Raw genomic sequence first — 22,931 nt, 5'->3', positions numbered from 1 at the left:
TTTTAGATCATCTCGTGTTTATTGAAACAGCACTCCTAGTTCGAAGGAACTAAGAGCTTGTCAGTTTGAAAAACAAAATACAAAATTTAAGATAACATTAATTGATTTCTTATTTCTTGTATTAACCAAATCATGATTACTATGTGTTGTTAGTAAAGAATCATCTGTATAGCCAACATTTGTTTTCTCAAAATGTTTTGTTATACTACACTACTACTACGGTTACAAATTTTTATAAAACTAAGGCTTTTCTGTCTCAGGCATAGATTACCTTAGCTGTATTTGGCAAAACATTTAGGAATTTTGGTCCTCAATGCTCTTCAACTTCGTACTTTATTTGTCTTTTTTAACTTTTTGGGATTCGAGCTTCACTGATGAGTCTTTTGTAGACGAAACGTGCGTCTGGCGTATATACTAAATTTAGTCCTGGTAAATATGATGAGTTTATTTTGTACCCTACGGATATAGTGAAGTTTCTGCAACACGATTACGGCAATTTGATGTTGAACGTAATTAAGACTAATGTGTAACTACAGTTTTCAAATAACATTAACATGATCAAGGATCCATGAAAACGAGGACAACATTTCTTGAACCTTGTCATTCGGAAATTCGAATCATAATATTTAACATTTAGTTGATAAATTGCTAATAGTATCTGAAAAACAAGCCATATCACGAGCATGTACAAAGATTTATATTATAAATATTGTTGACTTATAACTTAAAAACGTATTCAAAAAATATATAAACTTACAAAAAAATGAAAATTTGGTCAAGGTCATCGAAAATATGCCAGTTGCAAACTTTAGACCATACACTATCTTAATAAAACATACCAAATAACCAGCTTTTCTTTTTCCTGTGACATAAATATTGATACACAAAGAGTTTAGATTTTCACAAATTTATCATACGCAAACCTATACACACTTTTTTTTTACAAAGAAACAGTATATAATTATTTTTTAATATTTGATTAATAAAAGTCACGTATCATTGCTTTCTTTCTTTGTAATAATCTATTAGAACAATGAAACCTGTCTTATCATGAATTTGAGCAAATGACATACATTTCGAATATATCTGAAATCGCATTTGAATATTTACAAAAGACTTTCACTCTGTCAGGGATTTTTAACGTTCAGACGTATCTTGATTGTCACCAGAGACTGGTGATGATATAGAAATCGTTCTTGTACATGGAATCAAACATGGCTTCAGTTCAGAAACTTTATCAAGAGCATCCGATTCTTTATAAACTAAATAGCTGCTTCCGTTTTTTAAATCACTTGCTGATTTGGAATCGTCCGTTGAACCGGCTACGATAACAAAAGCCGCTAAGCCCGTTTCAACGTTTTCGTCAACGCATACGATTGCTCCGTTGTCGCCCCCTGTTGCAAAGTCGTAATTATCTACAACTAAATACAATAGGGATCCTTCATCTTCGAATCCAACACATTTGCCTTTTCGCAAAAAAGCTGCTGTGGCGCCCCATTTGTACACATTCCGCTCACAAACTTCTGACAAGTCCCCTCTAAATATTCGGCCGTTGATAAAATCACCAACCGTCGTTTTGAGAGCGAATGTCAAGTTTATGTTCTCTCAGGAGAAACTTGAACCAGCGAAAAGTTAATATATGTATCATGTTTGTCATTTGAGTTGCATTCTAACTGATGAATGAACACATTTTGACCCAGTTTTGAATTTTCCTCTGGCGAATATGCTTGTTCGTCTTCTCGAATTTCATACGCACAAGTTATAAAGAAATATGTACTGTTTTTGTCTTCGTGAAACATTCCGAGCGATCCGTATTTCCTTTGTGTTACTGTCGACAGGATTAGAGGAATCTTTGTAATCATTTCTGTTGAAAATAATTTCATGTCTTGTCAAATAAATGTATAAAATACTCATCTTTGCTTCACATGCTTTTTTTGTCAGTGACCTTTTGGGTGTTGACCGTTCTTTTGTCATAATTCTTGTTACTCTAATTGATGATTCATTTGTTGTGCGGTTATTTCGCAAATTTAATTGTTTTTTTTAAACAATGGCATCCTTTTTTTAAGAAATATACCCAAGCAACTTTCAATTTTTTTTCTCGAGCTGACATATTTTGTGACCATTTGAAATTGGAGTGCCGACAAGAAGATCTTTTCGTTCAATTTCTTTCATTAAAAGCTTACATAAATGCCGAATCTGTACACCATTTGATATTTGCGGTGCCAAATTGTATATTTTGAAGCCTGATTTTGAAATAGTTTTCAAAGTAATTTATAAGATAATCTTTATTCTTTACTAAATCTGTCAAATTGTCATTAAAAGTTGGATTCTATCATAAATTGTATTCATGATACGGATCAGACTGTCCAGTAAACTGTCCAGGAACTTGGACGTCTTGTAATACAACAATCCTCTTGAATATCTCATTTTGACTTCCCTTTCTGATGATTCTTGTGTGTATTTTATAGCTTAGTTTCTCAAGCTCATTTGTGTCATGATTTATATCTTCGACATGGTAGACTACATTTTCAGCGTGTTCAGTGGTGTTGTTTAAAATATTTAATAATATTAGATCGTACAATGGAATTTATGTATTATACATAAATTCGGTTATTCTAGTAAAACGTTTAAATCTCGTCCGTTGCAGTGCTTTATTTGTCTTTTTATATATAGTTGTTATGATGTATAGTTTTAACGTGAAAATTTTACGGCAACGTTCTTTTTAACTTTGAGTAGCAAGAGAGAAGACGTAAAATAATTAAAAAGAGAAGTATTTTGAAAATACCCACCCTTCCTCTACTATGTAAATAGAGATATTATAAAGACATTATTTTCATTTTATTTTATAATATACTAGTATACGAGAAAAAAATAATAAAGAACATGGTCGTTACTGGCATTTTTGGGTAAAGAACTTAGTCATCCCGGTTAGAAAGAACATACAAGATAGTAGCACATATGTTAACCAAAATAGTTCCTATGTATACATGTAGCTGTAGCCTTGTCGTTACTTCTGCTGGTTGACTATAAGTACTCGAGAGTATCATCAGCTTAGTAGTTAGTTATTCGTTACTGACACTGACCTACGATAGTAGAGGGGCATTATGTTTTCTGGTCTGTGCCTCCGTTCGTTCGTCCGTTCGTTCGTTCGTCTGACTTCAGGTTAAAGTTTTTGGTCAAGGTAATTTTTGATGAAGTTGAAGTCCAATCCACTTGAAACTTAGTACACATGTTTCCTATGATATGATCGTTCTAATTTAAATTCCAAATTAAAGTTTTGACCCCAATGTCACGGTCCACTGAACATGGAAAATTATAGTGCGAGTGGGGCATCCGTGTACTATGGACACATTCTTCTAACAAACTATTTAAAATTGACCGTTTATAATTTTTGAAATTATATAGAATATAAGGTTTCAACTCCCTCAAGCAAAGTTGGATGGATTTGCAATTTTGTTAAGATTATATTTGATTTAGAGCTCTTCAACGTGTTCGGTCCTTATACATTCTTAGCTTTCAAATATTCGGTTTCTGATGAAGGTGAATCTAGGAAAAGCGCTTCGGATGCATCAAATTGATAACGTTTTGTTTTCATTTTGTTTCAATGTGTCAAATTAATGAGGGCATATTTGCTCTGTTAACTCGATCAGAAGCAAATGTGTTGTACTACCAAGCTTCTGGGAACCTAAATATTGCAAATAATATGCAAATGAATGCATGTTGATTTGTTATGGATAAGTCATACCAGACTAAAGTTTAGTTTTGACATGAATGACCTTCATTCTATTAAAAACTTTAGACAAAATAGTTAGGAATGATTGAATTTGCAGAATTTAACATAGAAAGCAATTAATTATTCCTATTACCGGAAAGGATCTGAATTTCTAATTGCAGTAATTACACCGCTCACAATGGAAATTGGTAATAGCTGTTAGTTATAATGAAAGTTAAACATAAACTTGTTTTGTCAAAAAATATGTAAGTGTCAAATTATTGCAATCAAACTGCTACAGTATGGTATTTAGCCTTTTAAAGTCATTTAGCATGCATGCAGGTATAACTTAATATTAGTTTCCAATGTTTGCAATACTTTAGACGGAAATCAATAAAACATATATATTAAGGCTGGTTTATAGCCAAACAATAGCATTTGGTCAAAAAATCTTGTGAGTTTTTATTGGGTCTATTATTGTATTATTTTATGACTTGGCATATTATTATATAAGAATTTCAAGATAGTACTTAATGTTCAGTTTTCAACCTGTTATGGTCTATTAAGTCTTATATGAAAAGATAAATGGGTGTTATGAGGCAAAATATTTTTCTTCTCAATCGAATTCCGAGACACTTTTGTTTTAATACCGGTAAGAGATATTTTGTCTGATTTGATGTTAATGAAGATATTTATGATATTGAGTTCAGTATGCAGTTTAACCGGAACGACAAATACATTGTCTGTTGACGGAAATAACAATGTACTCTGCAAGAAATAAAACAATTGCAACAATTTTATGATGTGTCTATAGATGACACTTACATCTTAGAAATTTATTTAATACATACCCTTACCTCTTACGCTTCAGAGGTAGTATAATATAATTTCCCACCCGTCATCTAGGTCGATAATTTTGCAGAACCTAATTTTTGTATCTATTGTTAATCTGTATGTATTCTTAATATGATTGCAACGTTTACCACTGATCAAGCAATCAATCCCTTCTAAAAAGATTATGAAGTTAAATATAAAGTATTTGATGGCACATCATAAATTAAGAATATTGTAAAACGATGTGGTTACAAATTCAAAATTCATAAACGCATAAGAGACAAAGTAGATGTAATAAGGATTGGTGCTCTGTTTTTCTAAACATAAATAATCGTATTTCATTGAAGGTATGATTGAAAGCTTTAAAAGCAACACGATTTACAGTTATCTCAGGTTTCCAAAGTTATAAGTTGTCGTTTTGATATATTGTAACAATCGGAAGAAACACAAATCATTTGTGAAGACTGTAATGAATTGATTAATTGTAATCATAAATATCCATTACTGTATTTTTTAGACATTCAAAATTCGAAGTCAACAAATTGTTTCTTTTTTTTTTATTATTGTAAAAGTACAATTATCTAAGATGAAGATTTAGGAGTTGCCTTTTCGATATTTTGTTATAATTCAATAAAGTTCATTTGTAAAGTTCATTTACGGACGCCATCACGAGTTGGTTGACCGTTATGGATTAACCGTTTCACAAATGATATCGGATATGTTCCTTAAGTCGTAACTACAATCCCCTTCCCTTTTATGAATATGACCTACCGAATTAGGAACACGACGAGTGCCACATGTGGAGCAGGATCTGCTTACCCTTCCGTAGCACCTAATATCACCCCTAGTTTTTGGTGGGGTTCGTGTTGTTTATTCTTTAGTGTTCTATGTTGTGTCATGTGTACTATTGTTTGTCTGTTTGTCTTTTTCATTTTAAGCCATGACGTTGTCAGTTTATTTAAGATATATGAGTTTGACTGTCCCTTTGGTATCTTTCGTCCGTCTTTTGTAAAAAAATATAATTTAATGATTTCTTTTCAATCATAAATATCATTGCTGTATTCTTTTAGACACTTCGAAGTCATTATTTTTGTTCTTTATTATTGGAAAAGGAGTGGTGCGGAGATATGGTGTATATTTCAAGACACTTTAAATAATACTCAATTCAGGAAAACAGTTGATTTACAAGAAAATCTAAACAAAACCTGTTCTAACCAGTTCACACCAGACATTAAAACAATAAAAAAATATAATAAAAAACGAATCTATCCCAAAATACGTATTCGGAAGGTGTAAGCTCAGCCATCATGTCGCCAAGAGACTTTTTATGAAATACTCTTTTTTGTACTTTAAACTGGTAAAATGATAAATTAATGGGAAAATGTTATCGAAAGCCTCGAGTCTGGAAAACTGCACTCCTTGCATGTCAAATAACCGTTGCGACAACTTTTCCGCTATTCAACATGTGCTGATTGTTCAATGGTTGCCAACATGTCCCACTCTTCATTTCCAGTCAAACGGATCTTTAGCACTATTTATTACTTTTATTGTCATTTTTTTGGAATCCTTCCTCTGTCGCATCCTGACGTTAATTTTGAATCAGTTCCGCGTTGTTGTTTTTTGTCTGTTGGCTTTTCAAATTAAAGAGTTTTATTTTGTTGAAGTACGGTACATACGTACAAATGTAAGTCCTTTCTTGTCTAGAATTTCGAAGATTGAAATGGAGTATGAACTTTGAACTGGTTTATTTATAAAAAGAAATAACACCTTATACATGAGGTGAATACCAATATCCCTTGAGTTAATGAAAAAAGAGAGGCGACAGTTACAATATTGGACGATAGATGTAGTCTTTCGGAACACCGGATGTTATTCGGAACACTTCAGTTCTTTCTATTACCACCTTTCAAATACATGTACAATAGCTTCTATGACCACCAAAGGAAACTAAAGATTGAGCAACACGAACCCTACCTACAATCAGGGATCATCTCATGTGCTCCTATATGGTAAGCAGATCGAGGTCAGGATTGTGGTTACAACGATGGGAGCGTATCAATCGTCATTCGTGAAACATATATTCCGTACTGTCAAGCAACTCAATATTGCACTCGTAAAATTTACAATGGAATCACTTTTATTTCACAAATTAGAGTAAGAAAATAGCATATTAGTTAAACACTTCTTGTCTAGCGATATATATTTGTACATTAAAAAGTGTTCATGAAACACGTCAATGAGCCGAGAAATATTTGCAGGATGTATTAAATCCACCGTTTTCTACATAAGAAAATTCATGTACCACGTCAGGCATATAACAGTTGTTTTCCATTTGTTTGAGATGTTTAAGTTTTTGATTTTGCCATTTTATAAGGCTTTCCAATTTGAATTTCCTCGGAGTTCGGTAAGTTTGTTAGTTTATATTAATAAAAGGTAAATGCAAATTGTTTTTAATCCATTTATTACAAAAAATCAACAACGGTACCAGTTTTCAGTGTCCTCCATACGTTAATATTTAGTCGTTTTGCGAACGTTGGTATCACTCCAATTCTTGAAATTTCATATTGTTTATCCTCTTTATTTCATTATCGGTTGTAATTACACACTCATTTAAAATATTGTGTTAAAAAAACCTTCTAACAGATAAACCTTGTTCTTTTGTTTTACGAACTAGGTTTTCCTGAAACATGTGGAATTCTGAAAAGTCTTCTTACGCAAAATACCTGGAAACAGGAAGTGCAAACGATAATAAGAATTTGAAAAATTGACCACCAACTAATGTAGTCGTTTTTTCCGCGGATGAAATAGTTATCTTTAACTACATTCATTCTTATATGGGCTTGATGCTGTTTGACTGCTTCAATCGAATTCTGAACGGATGTGACTGTCCTCTGAAATAAAGGAGTAAAATGAAAGAACGATGTAGTGCAGATGTTAGAAATATTAGATTCCATAACTTCGACAAGTGTATTTAGATATTTCTCCACTCGAGACAGTTTTAACTAGTGATGAGAAATATTTTTCCCACAATGCTCAGGAAATGTGAAAATAGCACATAAAGTAGAGAACAGTAATTTTTCAATCATCTGTATGCCTTTTAAGTGTTGAAAATGGAAAATTATTTTGAAGTTTGTGTAGTACTTTGTGCTAAATTAAGAATGATATCACTCTTTATACGTCCATATATGGCATATTGTATGCATAAAGACATACAGTTCTTTGTTATGTTTACATCAAACAAAGTATAGTATTCAGACGGCTGTAGGACTTTACATACAGAGATACATATACATCTTTGCATAATTAAAACAAAAGTATTACACAAAGAATATAAGTATGCACAAGGAATATTTTCAGTGGCGTTTTATCGTGTAAAGAAAATAAAAAAAAGTGATAAATATATTTCTTACAGTGAAATTAGTTACAGTTGAACTGACACTTTCGATTTCTTTTTGATACTGGTACCAGTCGCTCATTATATACGTCATCATGTAAACATAAATCAACTTGGAACCATACATATTTCTGCTAACAAAATTATCTATACATATCGTATATATTCCTGCAATATATAAAATAGAAAAAGTTCATTTTCAGGAAATTTCTATTTCCAGTTTGTCTTGCACCTTCATATATTGATATTTTGCAACCGCTACTGTGTGTTATTATAATGTAATGCGATGAAGTATAGCCAAATTTAATTACCATAGATGTATATATAACAATTGTATGACTCTTCAAATTTGCTGCTCAAAGGAGGATGAGTAATAAGATCTTTACCAAATTGAAATAAAATAAAGGTAAAAATTAAATTTTATCAATTGATTTTGAAATTTTAGTCGACCTTTAATCGGTATATTACTCTTCTGTTTTTGTTTTTTCTGTCTTCTTTTTAAAATGCAAAAGTGTGAGGTATGTATTCAAAATAAAACTCCAACACATGAAATTTAAATATAACGATCTACAAGTATCTTTGTCAGTCGTAGGTTATTTAAAAAAATGTACATTTTATTATTAATTTTCATAAATGTAAAATAATCCTGATTTTTGTATCAGAAAATACAAATGTCTTCGATTATATTAAGCTACACAAACAGATAAATTAAATATTATGTTTTTGGCTAAATTAGACAAACATAGCTTACAATGCACCTGCTACTTGCTTCGATTGCGTAGGAATGTCGTAATAAGTAATCATAAACTGGAGTCTAATATCCCGTTTTGTTTGAAAAGTTACTTCAAATGAATATATACCAGAGGAAATATCACATTCCCAAACTTATCGGGTCAAACAATTATAACTCAAATAGCAACATATTTAGTTGCAATTAATTACTTAATTTTGAATTTAAACGACTGATTTATTGTATCTTTTTAACCAGCTTACGTTTATAAATCATATCATAAACATATACCTTCAAATGTAATTTTGTTCTCAAAATAACCACTGGCTACCGAATGTTTCGCATCTACTTGGTTATTGTTAGGATCCCATATAACTACATCAACCAATTTATCAGAACCACGTAAAACCTGGAATAAAACAGAAGGACGAGAAAATTTGTAAAACAGAATATTTTGATAAATATATATTTGCCCTGGATCGCTTCAGCAAAGGTGAAATTATCTCGAACAAACTCGCTGTAAAATGCAAGTGTTCGTCCAGGTAGCAAGACAATTCGGAACCAAGATAAATCGACACCAAGGTCTATAAAGAAGGTTATAGTAGCATCGGTAATTTCTGTTATTTAATCGGTCAAGCAGCAGTTACCAGGTAGTCGACTCTTGGTCAATATATTGAGTTCGGATTTGGCGAATGTTTCAATCTAGAGTTATCTGAGTAAGTGGGAGATATTATCGACTTATTGTGCAAATCGTGATACAAGTATGAAATTTGATATATGGGTAGCCTAAATGATAATTAAATAAATTCAGCTGCTGGCCATAAAAAAAATAATTTTTTCAAGATGGCCACCACTCATTTTGCAAATGGCGTCATATCCAATTGGTTACATTTCGTAAATCTTTTGAAAGCTGTGTAATAGATATAATCCAATGTAACTTTTGATAAAGGTTAAATTACTGTTCCTTAAGTACGAAAAAACAATACCTACATGAGAAAAAAGTCACTTCCGGTCCCCAATTGGCGGAAAAACGTGGAAAATGTCAATTTAATCATTTCTATTAACTTAACAAGAGATATCACTGACTTTATTAAGTTAAAATGCATATATAGTTTGTTAAGAAAGACAGGTTGTTTATCTTATAATTATCTGACAGTTATAAATTCACACACAAAGAATTCCATTTATGGTTTCCAGTTGTCATTGTTTTTTTTCTTCAATCCAACTCCTGTGCTCATTACTTCGTACACGAACGCATAAATCAGGACGAGCCCAAACATGTCCACCTTGATATGCTTCTCTTGTGGTGTGCTCCGGAAGATTAAACTCATTTGCAAGGAAGCAGCGGCCTTATGATGCTATTCCGCCTACCACAGGTAATGATAATGATTTTGTGGTAAGCTCAATAGTATCGTATTGAAAACGATTTTAATCGTGCTTTCTTAACAGCAAACGGTGATGTTTCCGTATATGATGCAAACACATACTTGTATGATGTCCATGTCTGTGTCTTCATATAAAATCGGGCAAAAACGTGTTACATCACTTTCCGATGAAATGCCGACACAGTGTCACACCCACTAAATGCATGGACGAAAGGAAAAAACTGCTACACGAGGACCAAACGCATTTGATATGACATGAACAGGAAGCCATCGAAAGTCTTTATTCCTTCAAAAACCTATCCACAATTTGTCCACACATAAATTTACGAGTACTGCAATTCCTAATACTACTACGTTCTATGTCAGTACTACTTAAAATTACTTTTTACCACCAATTTCAGCAGCATGCTTATCCTGGACAATCATTCGTGTATTTGCTTTTTCGTGGTTACAAGGGTATAGCTGGGAAGTATCCGTATTGCAATTGCAAAGATTATTTTCACCTTGAGTAGCATTAGCATTTTCATTAGTCTCTAAAGATATCATTCGCATATTCATCAAATATATTTGCATTAATTGGTGGCAATAAAGTAACCATCGCTGCCCCACCAACGATAAATGCGTCAGATAAGTTTATTGCAAATCGCAGAATGTTTCAAGTATACCCATTTGCTGAGATTTAGTACCACATCCTGTCACAAAGACGGATAGAGAAACAGTTTGGTTTTTATGGCTAAAGAAGAAATGAAAAGTCTACAAAAGAGATCGCAATCAGTTTTCTGGTTCTCTAGCTTTGTTTATTGACAAAGAAGTTTCCAGTTTCATTTTATGGCTTTTATATGGAAATGTTCTTTATCATCTGGTTAAAAAAAACATATTCTCCTTCGTTTCGTATTTGCTTCAAAAGATCGTACTGTTTGAACCCAATATCTTGGAGTTAATATATATATCTTACCTACTTCTGAATCATCAATTTCGTTAAAAGAGTCAATTTTGTGAAAATCTGACGACTCTTCTAGAAATGGATTTCCAAACTCGTTCATCACTGTAGAAAACCTTTAAAGTTTTTCGCAGGAATGCGTTTGTGTTTTCGTAGAGTCTTCATGACGTCATTCATATGTTGTAGAATTACTCAAACCAATAAATCTTTCAATTTCATCTACCAGTCTACTAACTTCTGGTCCAGCTACCATATATCGTCTCGAAGGGATCTACGATTAAACGTATGGTACCAACATCGCTGTTCACGACTCATTATTCTGTTTGTGCCTGATCAGTTGTAATAAAAATAAACTTGCTGGTCTTACGTACAGTACAAATTACGGTTTTTTACCATTTCGATTTTCATTGCCACCTGTGGGTGATGTTCATGAAGGGAAGCCATATCTTGGAGATGGATCGGTAACCATCGAGCATAATTGACACGACCAAGACCAAGATTGGTATCATGCTTGATATGGATTGTTGGTAAAGTACGATATATGACTTGTGAAATGAGCGAGCTACCGAAGGCACATGAAGTTCTTAATTCATAATTGAACGCCAGATATTAAACTGTGGTCGATATGACTCTCTTTCCTAACACCCGTTAATTACATTCTTGAACGTCACACAATCATGAACTATATTTTCTGTGTTAACGCTTTCATAACGGCTGGCATTATCAATTCAAGCAAACCACATACAGTTATCTGATGCGAGTGTCTATTTCTAATTACATTTGACCATATATGAAAAGCATCTGTCATTCTAGGTGTTCCAATATCGGCTTCAGTGAGGGCACATTTCCATCCACTATCACGCAATATACCACTCAGAGTTTTAAAACAAGCCAGTTCAATGTATAATACACCAAACATAGAAATAAACGTATGTTCTCCGTACAAATCTAGCCATTCCAACTGAAATGTCTTAGCCAATACTAAAGGGGTTGCAGCTATAATTGATGAATGCCTGACATTTAAAAAGATAACCACCCTTTTCCCCTTATCCATGAAATGCTAGATCATTGCAACTGAATGAGCGTGTTTTTAAACAGTGGCATCAAAGAAGTAACACTGTATACTCGAACAGGAGAGCCTAGATGCTTAGAGGAATGAATGACGACCAAGATATGTTTAAAGAATTCAAATCCTTATCTGTTAGATGAAGTACGATTTCCATCATTGTGTCCTTGTAGTGCATGTAATTCGTTCTTTATTTATGAATAAGTAGCGAATGCGCGAAATTGTTAAATTCATGACATCATTAAAAATTTCAAAGCGCTAAGCATGTAATAAATAGAGCAAATGTTTGTCTGTGAATTTTGTAAGATGTTCACGCATGTGCAAACCCAGAACATGTCAAATATTCATTTCTAGTATATACGTCACATGTAAAGAAGGTATCCATCCCATTTGATAATATTTTTTACTAAAAGAAGGTTCAAGAAAACGTTTTCCAGAAAAATAAGCATTTCAATCTGGAAAAAAGGTCATTTTAGAAAAGGTGGTGGCCATTTTGATAAAATGAAATTTTCTTAAAGCCAGCAGTTTTTTTCTTAAAAGGTATATAATAATGATGCTTCGTGCTAATTTTCATGCTTGTATCATGATTTGCACAATTCCCTTGATTTTGCTTGCTAATATCTTCCACTACGTATACATTGGTAATTTATACAGTTAAGTCGGCCTCATATCTTGACTTACATCTAGAAATTGACAATGAAGGTCGGTTAGAGAAACAAAATATTACGACAAAAGAGACGATTTCAGCTTTCCAATTGTGAACTTTCCGTTTCTAAGTAGCAACATTCCAGCAGCACGTGCATACGGGTAATATATCTCCTAATTGATACGATATACCTGTGCTCGCATTTCCTATCATGATTTTCTTGATAGAGGGTTGCTGCTTACAAGGAAACTATTTAACCAAGATTTCCAAATAGTGAAGTTGAAATCATCCCTTCGTAAATTTTACGGACGCCATCACGAGTTGGTTGACCGTTATAAAATAACCGTTTCTCAAATGATATCGGATATGTTCCTTATGTCGTAACTACAATCCCCTTCCCTTTCATGAATGTAACATATCGAATAAGACTATTTACCGGATTTGTTATCACATAAGTAACACGACGGGTGCCACATGTGGAGCAAGATCTGCTTACCCTTCCGGAACACCTGAGATCACCCCTAGTTTTTGGTGGAGTTCGTGTTGCTTATTCTTTAGTTTTATATGTTGTGTCATGTGTTATTTGTTTGTCTGTTTGTCTTTTTCATTTTTATCCATGGCGTTGTCAGTTTATTTTCGATTTATGAGTTTGACTGTCCCTTTGGTATCTTTCGTCCCTCTTTTGAGCAAAACCTCTTCAAGTTGAAAAGTTTAGAAGGCAAAATAACACCATAAAAAGAAGGTTAACCTATTCAATAATAAGATAATCCTGGGGTTGAATTAAATAGTTGCTACTGGACGTTTACAAACACACAAGTCAATCAAATGCAATCCGAAAATTTATCTATGGACTATTACACGAATAGGAAGATTAAGAATTTTACTTTTACTTAATTATAAATTTGACAAGATAGTTCCATTTCGGCAATTTTGCTTTAAACTTTAGTTATATACATGCCTGGCTTTCAATTATATAGCGTATCATTCCTGGTGAAGGTCAATGTAGTGATCGCTTCACACACACGGTTTATAAGTGGAATGGTTACATAATAAGCTGATCGCGGTACGTAGGGAAATATGTTGCTACGTTAAGCCTTAAACATAACCAAAAAATATTTTCCCTCGAAATTATGGGCTATTGATACCAAAATAAGTTAAACCAGTCATACCTGTGTTAGGATGCCAACAAAAAAAAATCGCAAAAATGGACCCCAAATCATTGTTTTGCGTTATCCATGATTACGGCAGCAATTTTGAAAATTCCAAAACTAAATAACATTTCAATATTTGCCGGTAAACATTAAAATTTTTTGTAAAGTTTCATTCAGTTTGAAGCATTTAAATTTTTGTTCACATTTTTGCATTTTCCATGGTAACGACGGCCATTTTGGAAATTCTAAAGTCGAAGTGCGGCTTCATATGGTGCTACTCATACTAATCTATCATCGTTTATTATATTTTATGTGGTAGCATTAGTCTAACATAGATGTTCTAGGATATTCAAGTTAAATTAGTTTTCTACATGTTCTACGAAGAGTTCATAGGAGAACTGAATCGATCCTCATCTAGAAAAATTCAAATTAAACTAATATTAACTAGACTTAGAGAATATATAGCGACAAGCACAAGCCTTCACATAATAGAAAAATCAAACAAATGCGCATATTTCGATGCGCTTGTTAAGATTCCAAAATTATGAATATAAGAAAGGTTACCTGTTGTGTGTTACCTCAAAAGATAAATGAAGAGTAGCTTCGTTAGCTATTTTTTGGTAAAAACACTGTTCCCGTCCAGAATAAACTTCTATTTTAAATTCATACGTCACTCCTGGTAATCCATCAAAATCAAAATCTTCGTTTTGTTTGTCTAAAACTTGTTCAGCATTTAAACAATTAAATATCATTAATATCAAGTGTTTTGAAAGGATTGACGATAAAGACGCCATATTGTACAAGTTGGTATATTTAGTTCGTTTGCTGATAATAGGTATAATCTTAATATATGGAACATTTGTTCAAATTCACACATTTCCATTTAAATACCAGACAGTTTGTGTAGTGATAGCATTTTCGAAATTTATAAATGAAAGGCTCAGTAATTATCGCTGTCTTAGTCAACCCACTGTCCTGTGATGAGTCTATATATCACGATAATGACCAGTTTTTCAAGAACTACTTAGCCAAGAAAAGCATTCATCAAGTATTCGAATGAAAGTATGACATGATAGTGATTTATACTTCTAACGTTTAACACAAGTTTTTATTCATTTTATGTTATTTAAATATATAGCACTTTAGTAAAAGTATTTTTTCTCGACATTTCAGGTATAGTCACGCAATGGTTTTTTTCCTTTTAATTTCCATGGTTTACATTACACAAAAACGTCTTTAACTACCCTTTATATCTCTCACCTTTACTGTCCTACACAGATCACGTATTATTGCTGTTTTAAATATAATAGCTAATACGCTAAATTAGGGAGAGATATGGTATCTAAAATTTGATAAGAGATAAGCAGACAAAACACACAAACAAACAGTTTAAAACTGTTTTGATTTGTCAATGTAACATATTTGTATTGTGCTATATAGAAAACCGTACGGCCTTCAACAATCAATTACTCCTATTTGTTCATATATCATTTTCTGTTCACCAATTTCCTATTAACAATTAACCTAGATTGACTATATAATACGTATAAGATTAAAGCTAACAGCAGTATCTAATTTTTCAGTGTTACAACTGAGAGTACTCATGAGCAAGTCTCGCTAAGCTGTTTTTTAAAGACTTATATATGATTTTTACCATCTTTACACTATACAACAATCTCATATTATTGATTAAATTTATCATACTCAAATTGTGGCATTTGAAGAAAGTACTTTATAGATATCTATTTTGGTGAAATTATTTTGCTTTGTTGCTGTCTAGATTTGCGATTACCATGTTTACGCAAGATAAGATTGCTGTTTTATTATATTTTGCCGGGCGCAACAATTCGTTGTATTTCCGACGTGATATGTTTATAAAATGGTTTATGTTTATGTTTCAGAGGATTCTTAGGAATTAACGTGCCATTGACAGGTGTTTTCAAATGATGCACAACTGAATAATATCTTAAACTAAGAAAGAAAGAACTATTTGAAAACACCTGTTAATGAAATCTTATTTTCTTTAGAATCCCCTGCAAAATAAACATACACTATTTTATAAACATCCAAACCATCCTTCTGGTAAATATTTGAAGATCAAAATAGCTTAGGTATGACGCTATATAACATTTGGCAAAATTAAAAATCAGGAAGGATGCAAACGAAAAAAGGTGTGTATTTGCTCACCTGAACCAAGAACTATTTGAGCAAAAAAAAACCCCCAAAAACAGCATCAATCAAGTATTCGAATAAACGTATCCGTATTTTGACTTGATATTGATTTATTCTTCTAACGTTGAACACAGTTTAAATTCAAATTTCAGGTTATTTAAATATAGCACTTTATAAAACAAGTTTGTTAGACATTTCACTACAAACCATTAAAAGTCTGAAATGGCCTATATCTGTACTAGACTGTACTGATTTTTACTCGACCAGTCTGAATTCGTCCGAGATTTACTTGATAATACTCGACTGTAGTCTGAACCATACTTAACAGTCTGGATGTGTACTTGGCCAGTACTTAACCATTTTATAATAGTCTGAACCGTACTCGACCTAGTCTGAACCGTACTCGACCTAGTCTGAACCGTACTCGACCTAGTCTGAACCGTACTGGACCTAGTGTGAACGATACTCGACCTAGTCTGAACCATACTCGACCAAGTTTTAACCAACCTAGACCTATTCTTTGTATCTATCAACTGAATTTTATCAATTTAGGATTTTTTTTAAATAAAAATGAAATTTGAACAACAAATTGACATTAAAAATGTATTCAATACAGTATTGAAATTAAAATTTCACAAAAATCAATCATAATATAACGTCAACACAATATTAATCAACACTTACGTACAAATATATATCAACTTTTAAAATATAAATAAAACAAGCTGATCACATAATCTAAAAAAATGAATTGTGACTAACAAATGACTAATATTTTCAATATTTATTCAAAATTTTATGAATACTTCGGAAGTATTTTATGGTAACTGGACTATTTTCACCATTAACTTAAACCTAGTAAAGATTTAGGTTTTTTTTATTAATATATATATAAAATAGTATATAAAACAACTTAATAAATTTTAAAAAATGAGAGCTTAATTGTTTTGTTTTATTAAACCAAGAATTTAATGTAATCATGATAATAGAATTTCCATAGCAATCCTTGATAACCTTTTTTAAAAAAGAAATGTATTCCAAAGTAACAGTAAAAATTTATTTCAATTAATTTAAGTAATTTTTTTTTTGTCAAATTAACATGGCATACAGAAAGCAATTTAATATGTTCTAATTACCTCAATACATGTGTGTTTTACAGGTAAAAAGAAAGCCCTATTTTCTTAAATGCGTGTATTACTTATCTAGTAGATACATGTATATTTGAAAGGCCTTGTTATTTAACTTAAACAGGATGTTGCAAATTTGAATCAATGTTATTTAGAATTTAATACCTCTGACCAGGTGTGATCTTATTTATGAGTTTGCCACAAGAAGAGGTTATTCTTTATATTTCACCACTAATTAGAAAAACAATTTTATTTATTTATTTAAGGTGGTAGACCTAGGTTAAGGGAAATAACTCTTAAAATCATCAGTACGTTTGTTTCAACCATTTTCAAAAACATATTCTAAGCTTCTAGGTTACATAGATTATTTTCAATCTGTTTCAGGTAAATGCTTAAAATATATTGGTGAACTTGACTTTTACAAACGCTTGACTGATTTAAAGAGTTATCTCCCTTAACCTAGGTTTACCTCCTTAATATTATCCCTTTTTGATATAGGTTTTATATAATATATTTTTTTTTCATCCTTAATATAATCATAGATATATTTCTAATATAAGGTTAAATTTTTTTTATAAATTTTTTGGCTGTTGTTTTATGTGTCATTAAATAGAAATTTATTTTAACAGTTAAGAAAGTAGAGTTTTTTGGTCTAGTATGGTTCAGACTGGTCGAGTACTGTTCAGACCTTTGGTTAAGTATGGTTCAGACTGGAAAAATATGTCGAGTACAAGTCGAGAATGTGTTAAGACTGTTTCAGACTGGTCGAGTAATAGTTCAGACTATTTTCAACGGCAAAGATAAGGGTCAAGTACGATTCAGTACAGTCAAGTATGGTTCAGACTGGGGTCGAGTAATGTCAAGTAAAAGTCAGACCAATTCAGACTGGTCGAGTAAAAATCAGTACAGTCGAGTACAGATATAGGCCATTTCAGACTTTAATGGTTTGTAGTGTTTATAAGTATGGTCTATCAATGTGTCTTTTTTTTATGATCATGATTTTATTAAGACAAACATCTTTAAATATCTTGTTATCATTTTAAATATTCTGTCACTTTTCATTTCTAGAAAAATACAAAGATACGTATACCAAGCGAGCCTTCACGTTAATTGATCATTAAGAAAACAGCATAGTCACACAAGACGTCCCAACACTACACAGAAATAGTAAAATATGAGAAACACGAATCCTACTAAAACAGGGCTTAATTTCGGTTTTCTGCAAAGATCAACAATTCAAGCAACAATGGGGCACCCTACCGTGTTTAACATATTATTATCCATTGAGAAATAAGAGTCAGGGAAAATAGTTTACAATGGTGTAATTTCTATAGCCACCGGAGAAATGATTTCTTTTTTAAATGACCTTAATACACGATCGAATGTACCAATTGTGCCAAAGTTCTGGTAATAATAGGAATAGGAAGATGTGGTATGAGACAACTCTCCATCCAAATAACAATTTTATAAAAGTATACCATTAAAGGTCAAGGTACGGCCTTCTACACGTTGCCTTGGCTTACATCGAACAACAAGCCACAAAATGTCCCAAAATTACCAATGTAAAACCATTCAAACGGGAAAACCAACGGTCCAATCTATATAAAAAAAAAGAAACGAGAAACATGTTTAAATTACATAAACAAACGACAATAACTGTACATCAGATTCCTGAATTAGGATTGGTGCAAACATTTGCAGCGGGATTAAATGTTTTAATGGTACCAAACCGTTTCCCTTTTACTGAGACAATACTATAACATCTGTTATAGCAATTGTATTATAATGTCTTACTATACAAATCATTGATGACATTTATAATCTATCACAATTTCAAACAATTGTTCAAGGTAGAAACGGAGAGATTATAAACTGTGAAAACAGTTGCATCATAATTTGTAGGAAGAACAGGCGCTGCATGTCTTTAACAGTTTACAGAATTCAGAGAAAAAACATCTGTAATGTATATATCGTCCTTACAAATAATTATATAAATACACTTTGTAAATCAGAAGAGAAAGTTTTATACATTTAGGTTTATAATGGAATAAAAGTAAGACCCTTAAGCAGAGTCCAAAATGAATATCTATTGTATCTTGTGTGTGTGTGCGCTGTTACTTGTACCTGAGACTAAAGGTGATCCAAAAGGTTCTCAGGCAGAATCTTTGATCACTTGTTCAAAATATGATTTTGAAGAAAAAGTTTTGGAAAAACTAGTTCGTATGGAGCTTAAGATAGAAATGTTTGACGAGAAGTTTAAAAAATGGGAAGATTCAATTTCAACAAAGTTATCAAAGTTTGAAGAAAAAATGGACTCAAACGACGAAACAACTGAAAAATTTCAAATAAAAATGAATAATATGTCCCAATCTTTGGAATCTAAAGCGCAGAAACTTGCGGAAGCTGAACAAACAAGAAGTATTGAATTTGAATCAATGCAGACTACTCTCTTGCAGGACCGAGAAAAGTTCAACCATTCTTTTATTAATATTGTTGAAAACCTCCAAACTGTTTCAAATAAGAAATTGCAAGACTTGATTGTACAACACAGAGCAGGTAAGATTGTTTTTATACGATTACAAATTATATACGTATTTATATTGTTTCGATATTTATAGAATATTTTTATTTTTTTTTTATTATTTCTTATCACAATTTCGTTGATAGCACAACTATTTTTTCTGAAACATTTATGAAAAGCCTTAAAATGTTATGCATTTGAATTCGGTTCCAAGTGTTTGAATTGGTTCCAAGTACAAGTACAAATACGAATACATTATTTCTTACATTTGACTATAATAAAACTACAATTACATCGAACATACATAAAAGTTCCGTGTTACACTTTTCAATTCAAAACTTTTTTAAAGTTTTAATTTAATTTTTTTTAAATTTTTATCAAAGTTTTGTGTTATATAAATTCAAAATAAGTAAAACAAAAAATTAAAAACTTCGTTTAAAAAATAAATTGTTAAGATATTTAAGCAAACTTTATCAATACTGAACTAAACGTTCAGTTTTGATAATTTGATTTTTGAAAAGTTAAATGTTTTGATTTATGAATAAAATTTAGGCAAAGGGAAAGTACGAAAGAGCTTTAGTTTTATTAAAAGAATAATTAAGCAAAAATTTCAAACTTCGAAAAATATCTCAATCGTTACATAACAATATTGATAATTATCTCATGCGCTACGCGCATTTTTGCGCATTTATGAATAAATGTGTTGCTCGGTCATTCGTCAAATATTTTTCTATATTTAAATTATTAGGTTAGTAATCTATAAAACAAATATAAACTATTTGGTGATTATCACGTTAGGTATACTATCATCCTTTCAGAGAAGACTAATCCGACAGATAAAGAGTCTATCTGTCTATAAGACTACAATGCTCCGAAAGGAGGGAAGTATACCTAACCAAATATTAATTTCGCGGTTCAGTTAGCAAGCAAGCTAACTAAAAAGGTTTCATTTACCTTAGCACTCAATGCATTTTGCTGTAAATAATATCTTTTTAAACTAGAAAATAAAGTATCATTTATATAAACATATGTAGAACTTGTAGAATATCAACTTATTGATTTTATACACTATTACTTTACATCAACATAATTACAGTTCGATATTTCATGCATAAGATTATTTTTGCTAAGCTATCTGAATTATATGTTAACATGGCCCTTAAGTTGTCGGGTTTTTCTTATGGTTTTACAAATGAATTATCTGTGTTCATTGTTGAAGGCCGTACGGTGACCTATAGTTGTTAATTTGTTAATTTCTGTGTCATTTTGGTCTCTTGTGGAGATTTGTCTCATTGGCAATCGTACCATATCTTTTTTTTTATATCTAGCAAAAATTGACAGTATTTATGAATTTCTTAATTTTTATTATTGATACATAGTTTTGTCTATGTCACTTTTTTTAAGTAAACTTCATTGTAACTAATTATGGTATATGTTTTTTTTTTAAAGCAGTTGGACAAACAACCCAAAAAGCTAATTAAGGAATCCTCATAATATTTGATTAATGAACATACAACCTAAAAATATGTGTTACTATCTCATCGCTTTTTTTGGGACTCTGTCACACTAAATTTTACATGTGTGCCTCTTATACTACATGCACGTTGCGTTGCGTTAGAAATTTTAATAAGTAATTTGTTTTTCTTCTCAAAACAGATTTAAGCAAGATGATGGCGAAGAATGACGTCATTGCATTCTCAGCATACAGATCCGCATCGCAATCTTTATCGTCTGGTACAATTTTGCATTTCGACAAAATATGGACAAATATAGGAGATGGGTATGATCCAAATACTGGAATTTTTACAGCACCACGATCCGGGCTTTATCATTTAACATCTGTATTGATGTCAGGACCTAATATATTAATTCTTCGTTTATTCGTCAACGACACTATGAAATCAACGCTATACCTTCAAAGCGCGTATGATACTAGTTCATTTGACGTTTTGCTAAGTTTGGAAAAAAGAGATACTGTTTCCATTAAAAGTGCTGGAAGTTATCCAATAAATAGCAGTGGTTCCAATTACATTTCCCTTTCGGGATATATCATTAAATGATATTTGATATTTGATGATATTTAAATATGGTTTTGTCAAAAATTGGATTGTTTTTGAAAATTTTCAATTTTATTTGTGTCTGAATTTATATCATTTAGAAGAAATTAATGTTCTTGTAAAACGACTGTGTACATGACACATACGTACAATATAATAAAATAATAAAAAAGCGTACTGGTTTAAATAAACCACTAAATTTGTTTTCAAAAGTATGTTTATATTGGTGTCGTCCATCCGCATTATATTCCATTCCCTGGTACATAACAAAATGTTCTATCTATTAATCACTATAGAATCAGTGCAAAGGTTTAAAATATCTGTATTTTCAACACAAAAACATAGTCGGTTAAATTATTTCAATAAAAACTTCAATTTTAGAGTTAAAAACTACAATGCAAAAGTATATTAAACGTATGCACTATCAGAAAGTGTATTATCCAATTAGCATAGGTAACTTTTTCCGAATATGAAAACTATTTACCCATACTCGTCCATATTCAATAAACAGTGAAATATTTATGTCAGAATTTGGAAAGTAAATATTTACCAGATTTGAAACAATATGGTAGTTAGATTACAAAACTAATTTCAAAAATTACATTTATTTAGTTGTACCGATTCACTGTATTGATTTAATGCTTCGATTTGATTTACAAATTTGATGAATCGATTAAATGATAGTAAAGGTACGCATGCTAAAGTTAAGGTTTCTTCACCAACTAGGCGGTCATGTGGTAGAGTTCACACCTTTGGTAATTAATAACATAGGTTGTTGGTTCATCTAGGTCAACCAAAGACTTAATTATTGGTATTTCCTACGCTAAGCACACGACATTTAGGAGTAAGATTTAAGACTGCTCCCGTGAGTCAGAATGTGTTCATGGAATGTTACATTTCTTCTTGTATATTGATCGCTTGTGAACTAGTCAGAATGAAATTTCGACTGATGTTTTGGACGAATTTGTATACTGATACAAAACTCAACATAAATGTAATACTTATAACTTCCAGTGTATGTTTTGTATGTCATATATATGATATTTACACTCGAAACACTACATAACTACCTCACCTTATTCAGACTGGGAATGAAGTATACGGCTCAGACAGGAAATAAGAACCCAAATCTGTTGCGAAGTCTTAAAAACAATTATATTACACTGGAATCAATGGTGTCAACATCATTAACCATT

General features: G+C 31.7%; 1 protein-coding gene across 1 annotated transcript; it reads right to left on the bottom strand.

Moving 5' to 3' along the window:
- Positions 1-6,781: 6,781 nt before the first annotated feature.
- Positions 6,782-14,660, bottom strand: LOC139501677 (transmembrane emp24 domain-containing protein A-like). The gene is made up of 4 exons (XM_071290826.1): positions 14,437-14,660; positions 8,962-9,079; positions 7,957-8,108; positions 6,782-7,437 (listed from the first exon to the last, which is right to left on the bottom strand). The coding sequence occupies exons 1-4, from the start codon at positions 14,650-14,652 to the stop codon at positions 7,210-7,212; spliced, it is 714 nt and encodes a 237-aa protein (XP_071146927.1). The 5' UTR covers positions 14,653-14,660; the 3' UTR covers positions 6,782-7,209.
- Between the last annotated feature and the right edge of the window lie 8,271 nt (positions 14,661-22,931).

Source organism: Mytilus edulis, chromosome 13 (assembly GCF_963676685.1).
Source record: "Mytilus edulis chromosome 13, xbMytEdul2.2, whole genome shotgun sequence".
In the NCBI taxonomy this organism is placed as follows: Eukaryota; Metazoa; Mollusca; class Bivalvia; order Mytilida; family Mytilidae; genus Mytilus; species Mytilus edulis.
This window is presented reverse-complemented; position numbering and strand designations above follow the sequence as displayed.

Coding starts and splice junctions, on each gene's coding strand:
- LOC139501677 (XM_071290826.1), bottom strand. CDS start 14,652: ATGGCGTCTTTATCGTCAATCCTTTCAAAACACTTGATATTAATGATA. Junction 9,080..14,436: donor CTCTTCATTTATCTTTTGAG/GTAACACACAAC, acceptor GTTTTATTCCAG/GTTTTACGTGGTTCTGATAA. Junction 8,109..8,961: donor GAACAAAATTACATTTGAAG/GTATATGTTTAT, acceptor TATATATTGCAG/GAATATATACGATATGTATA.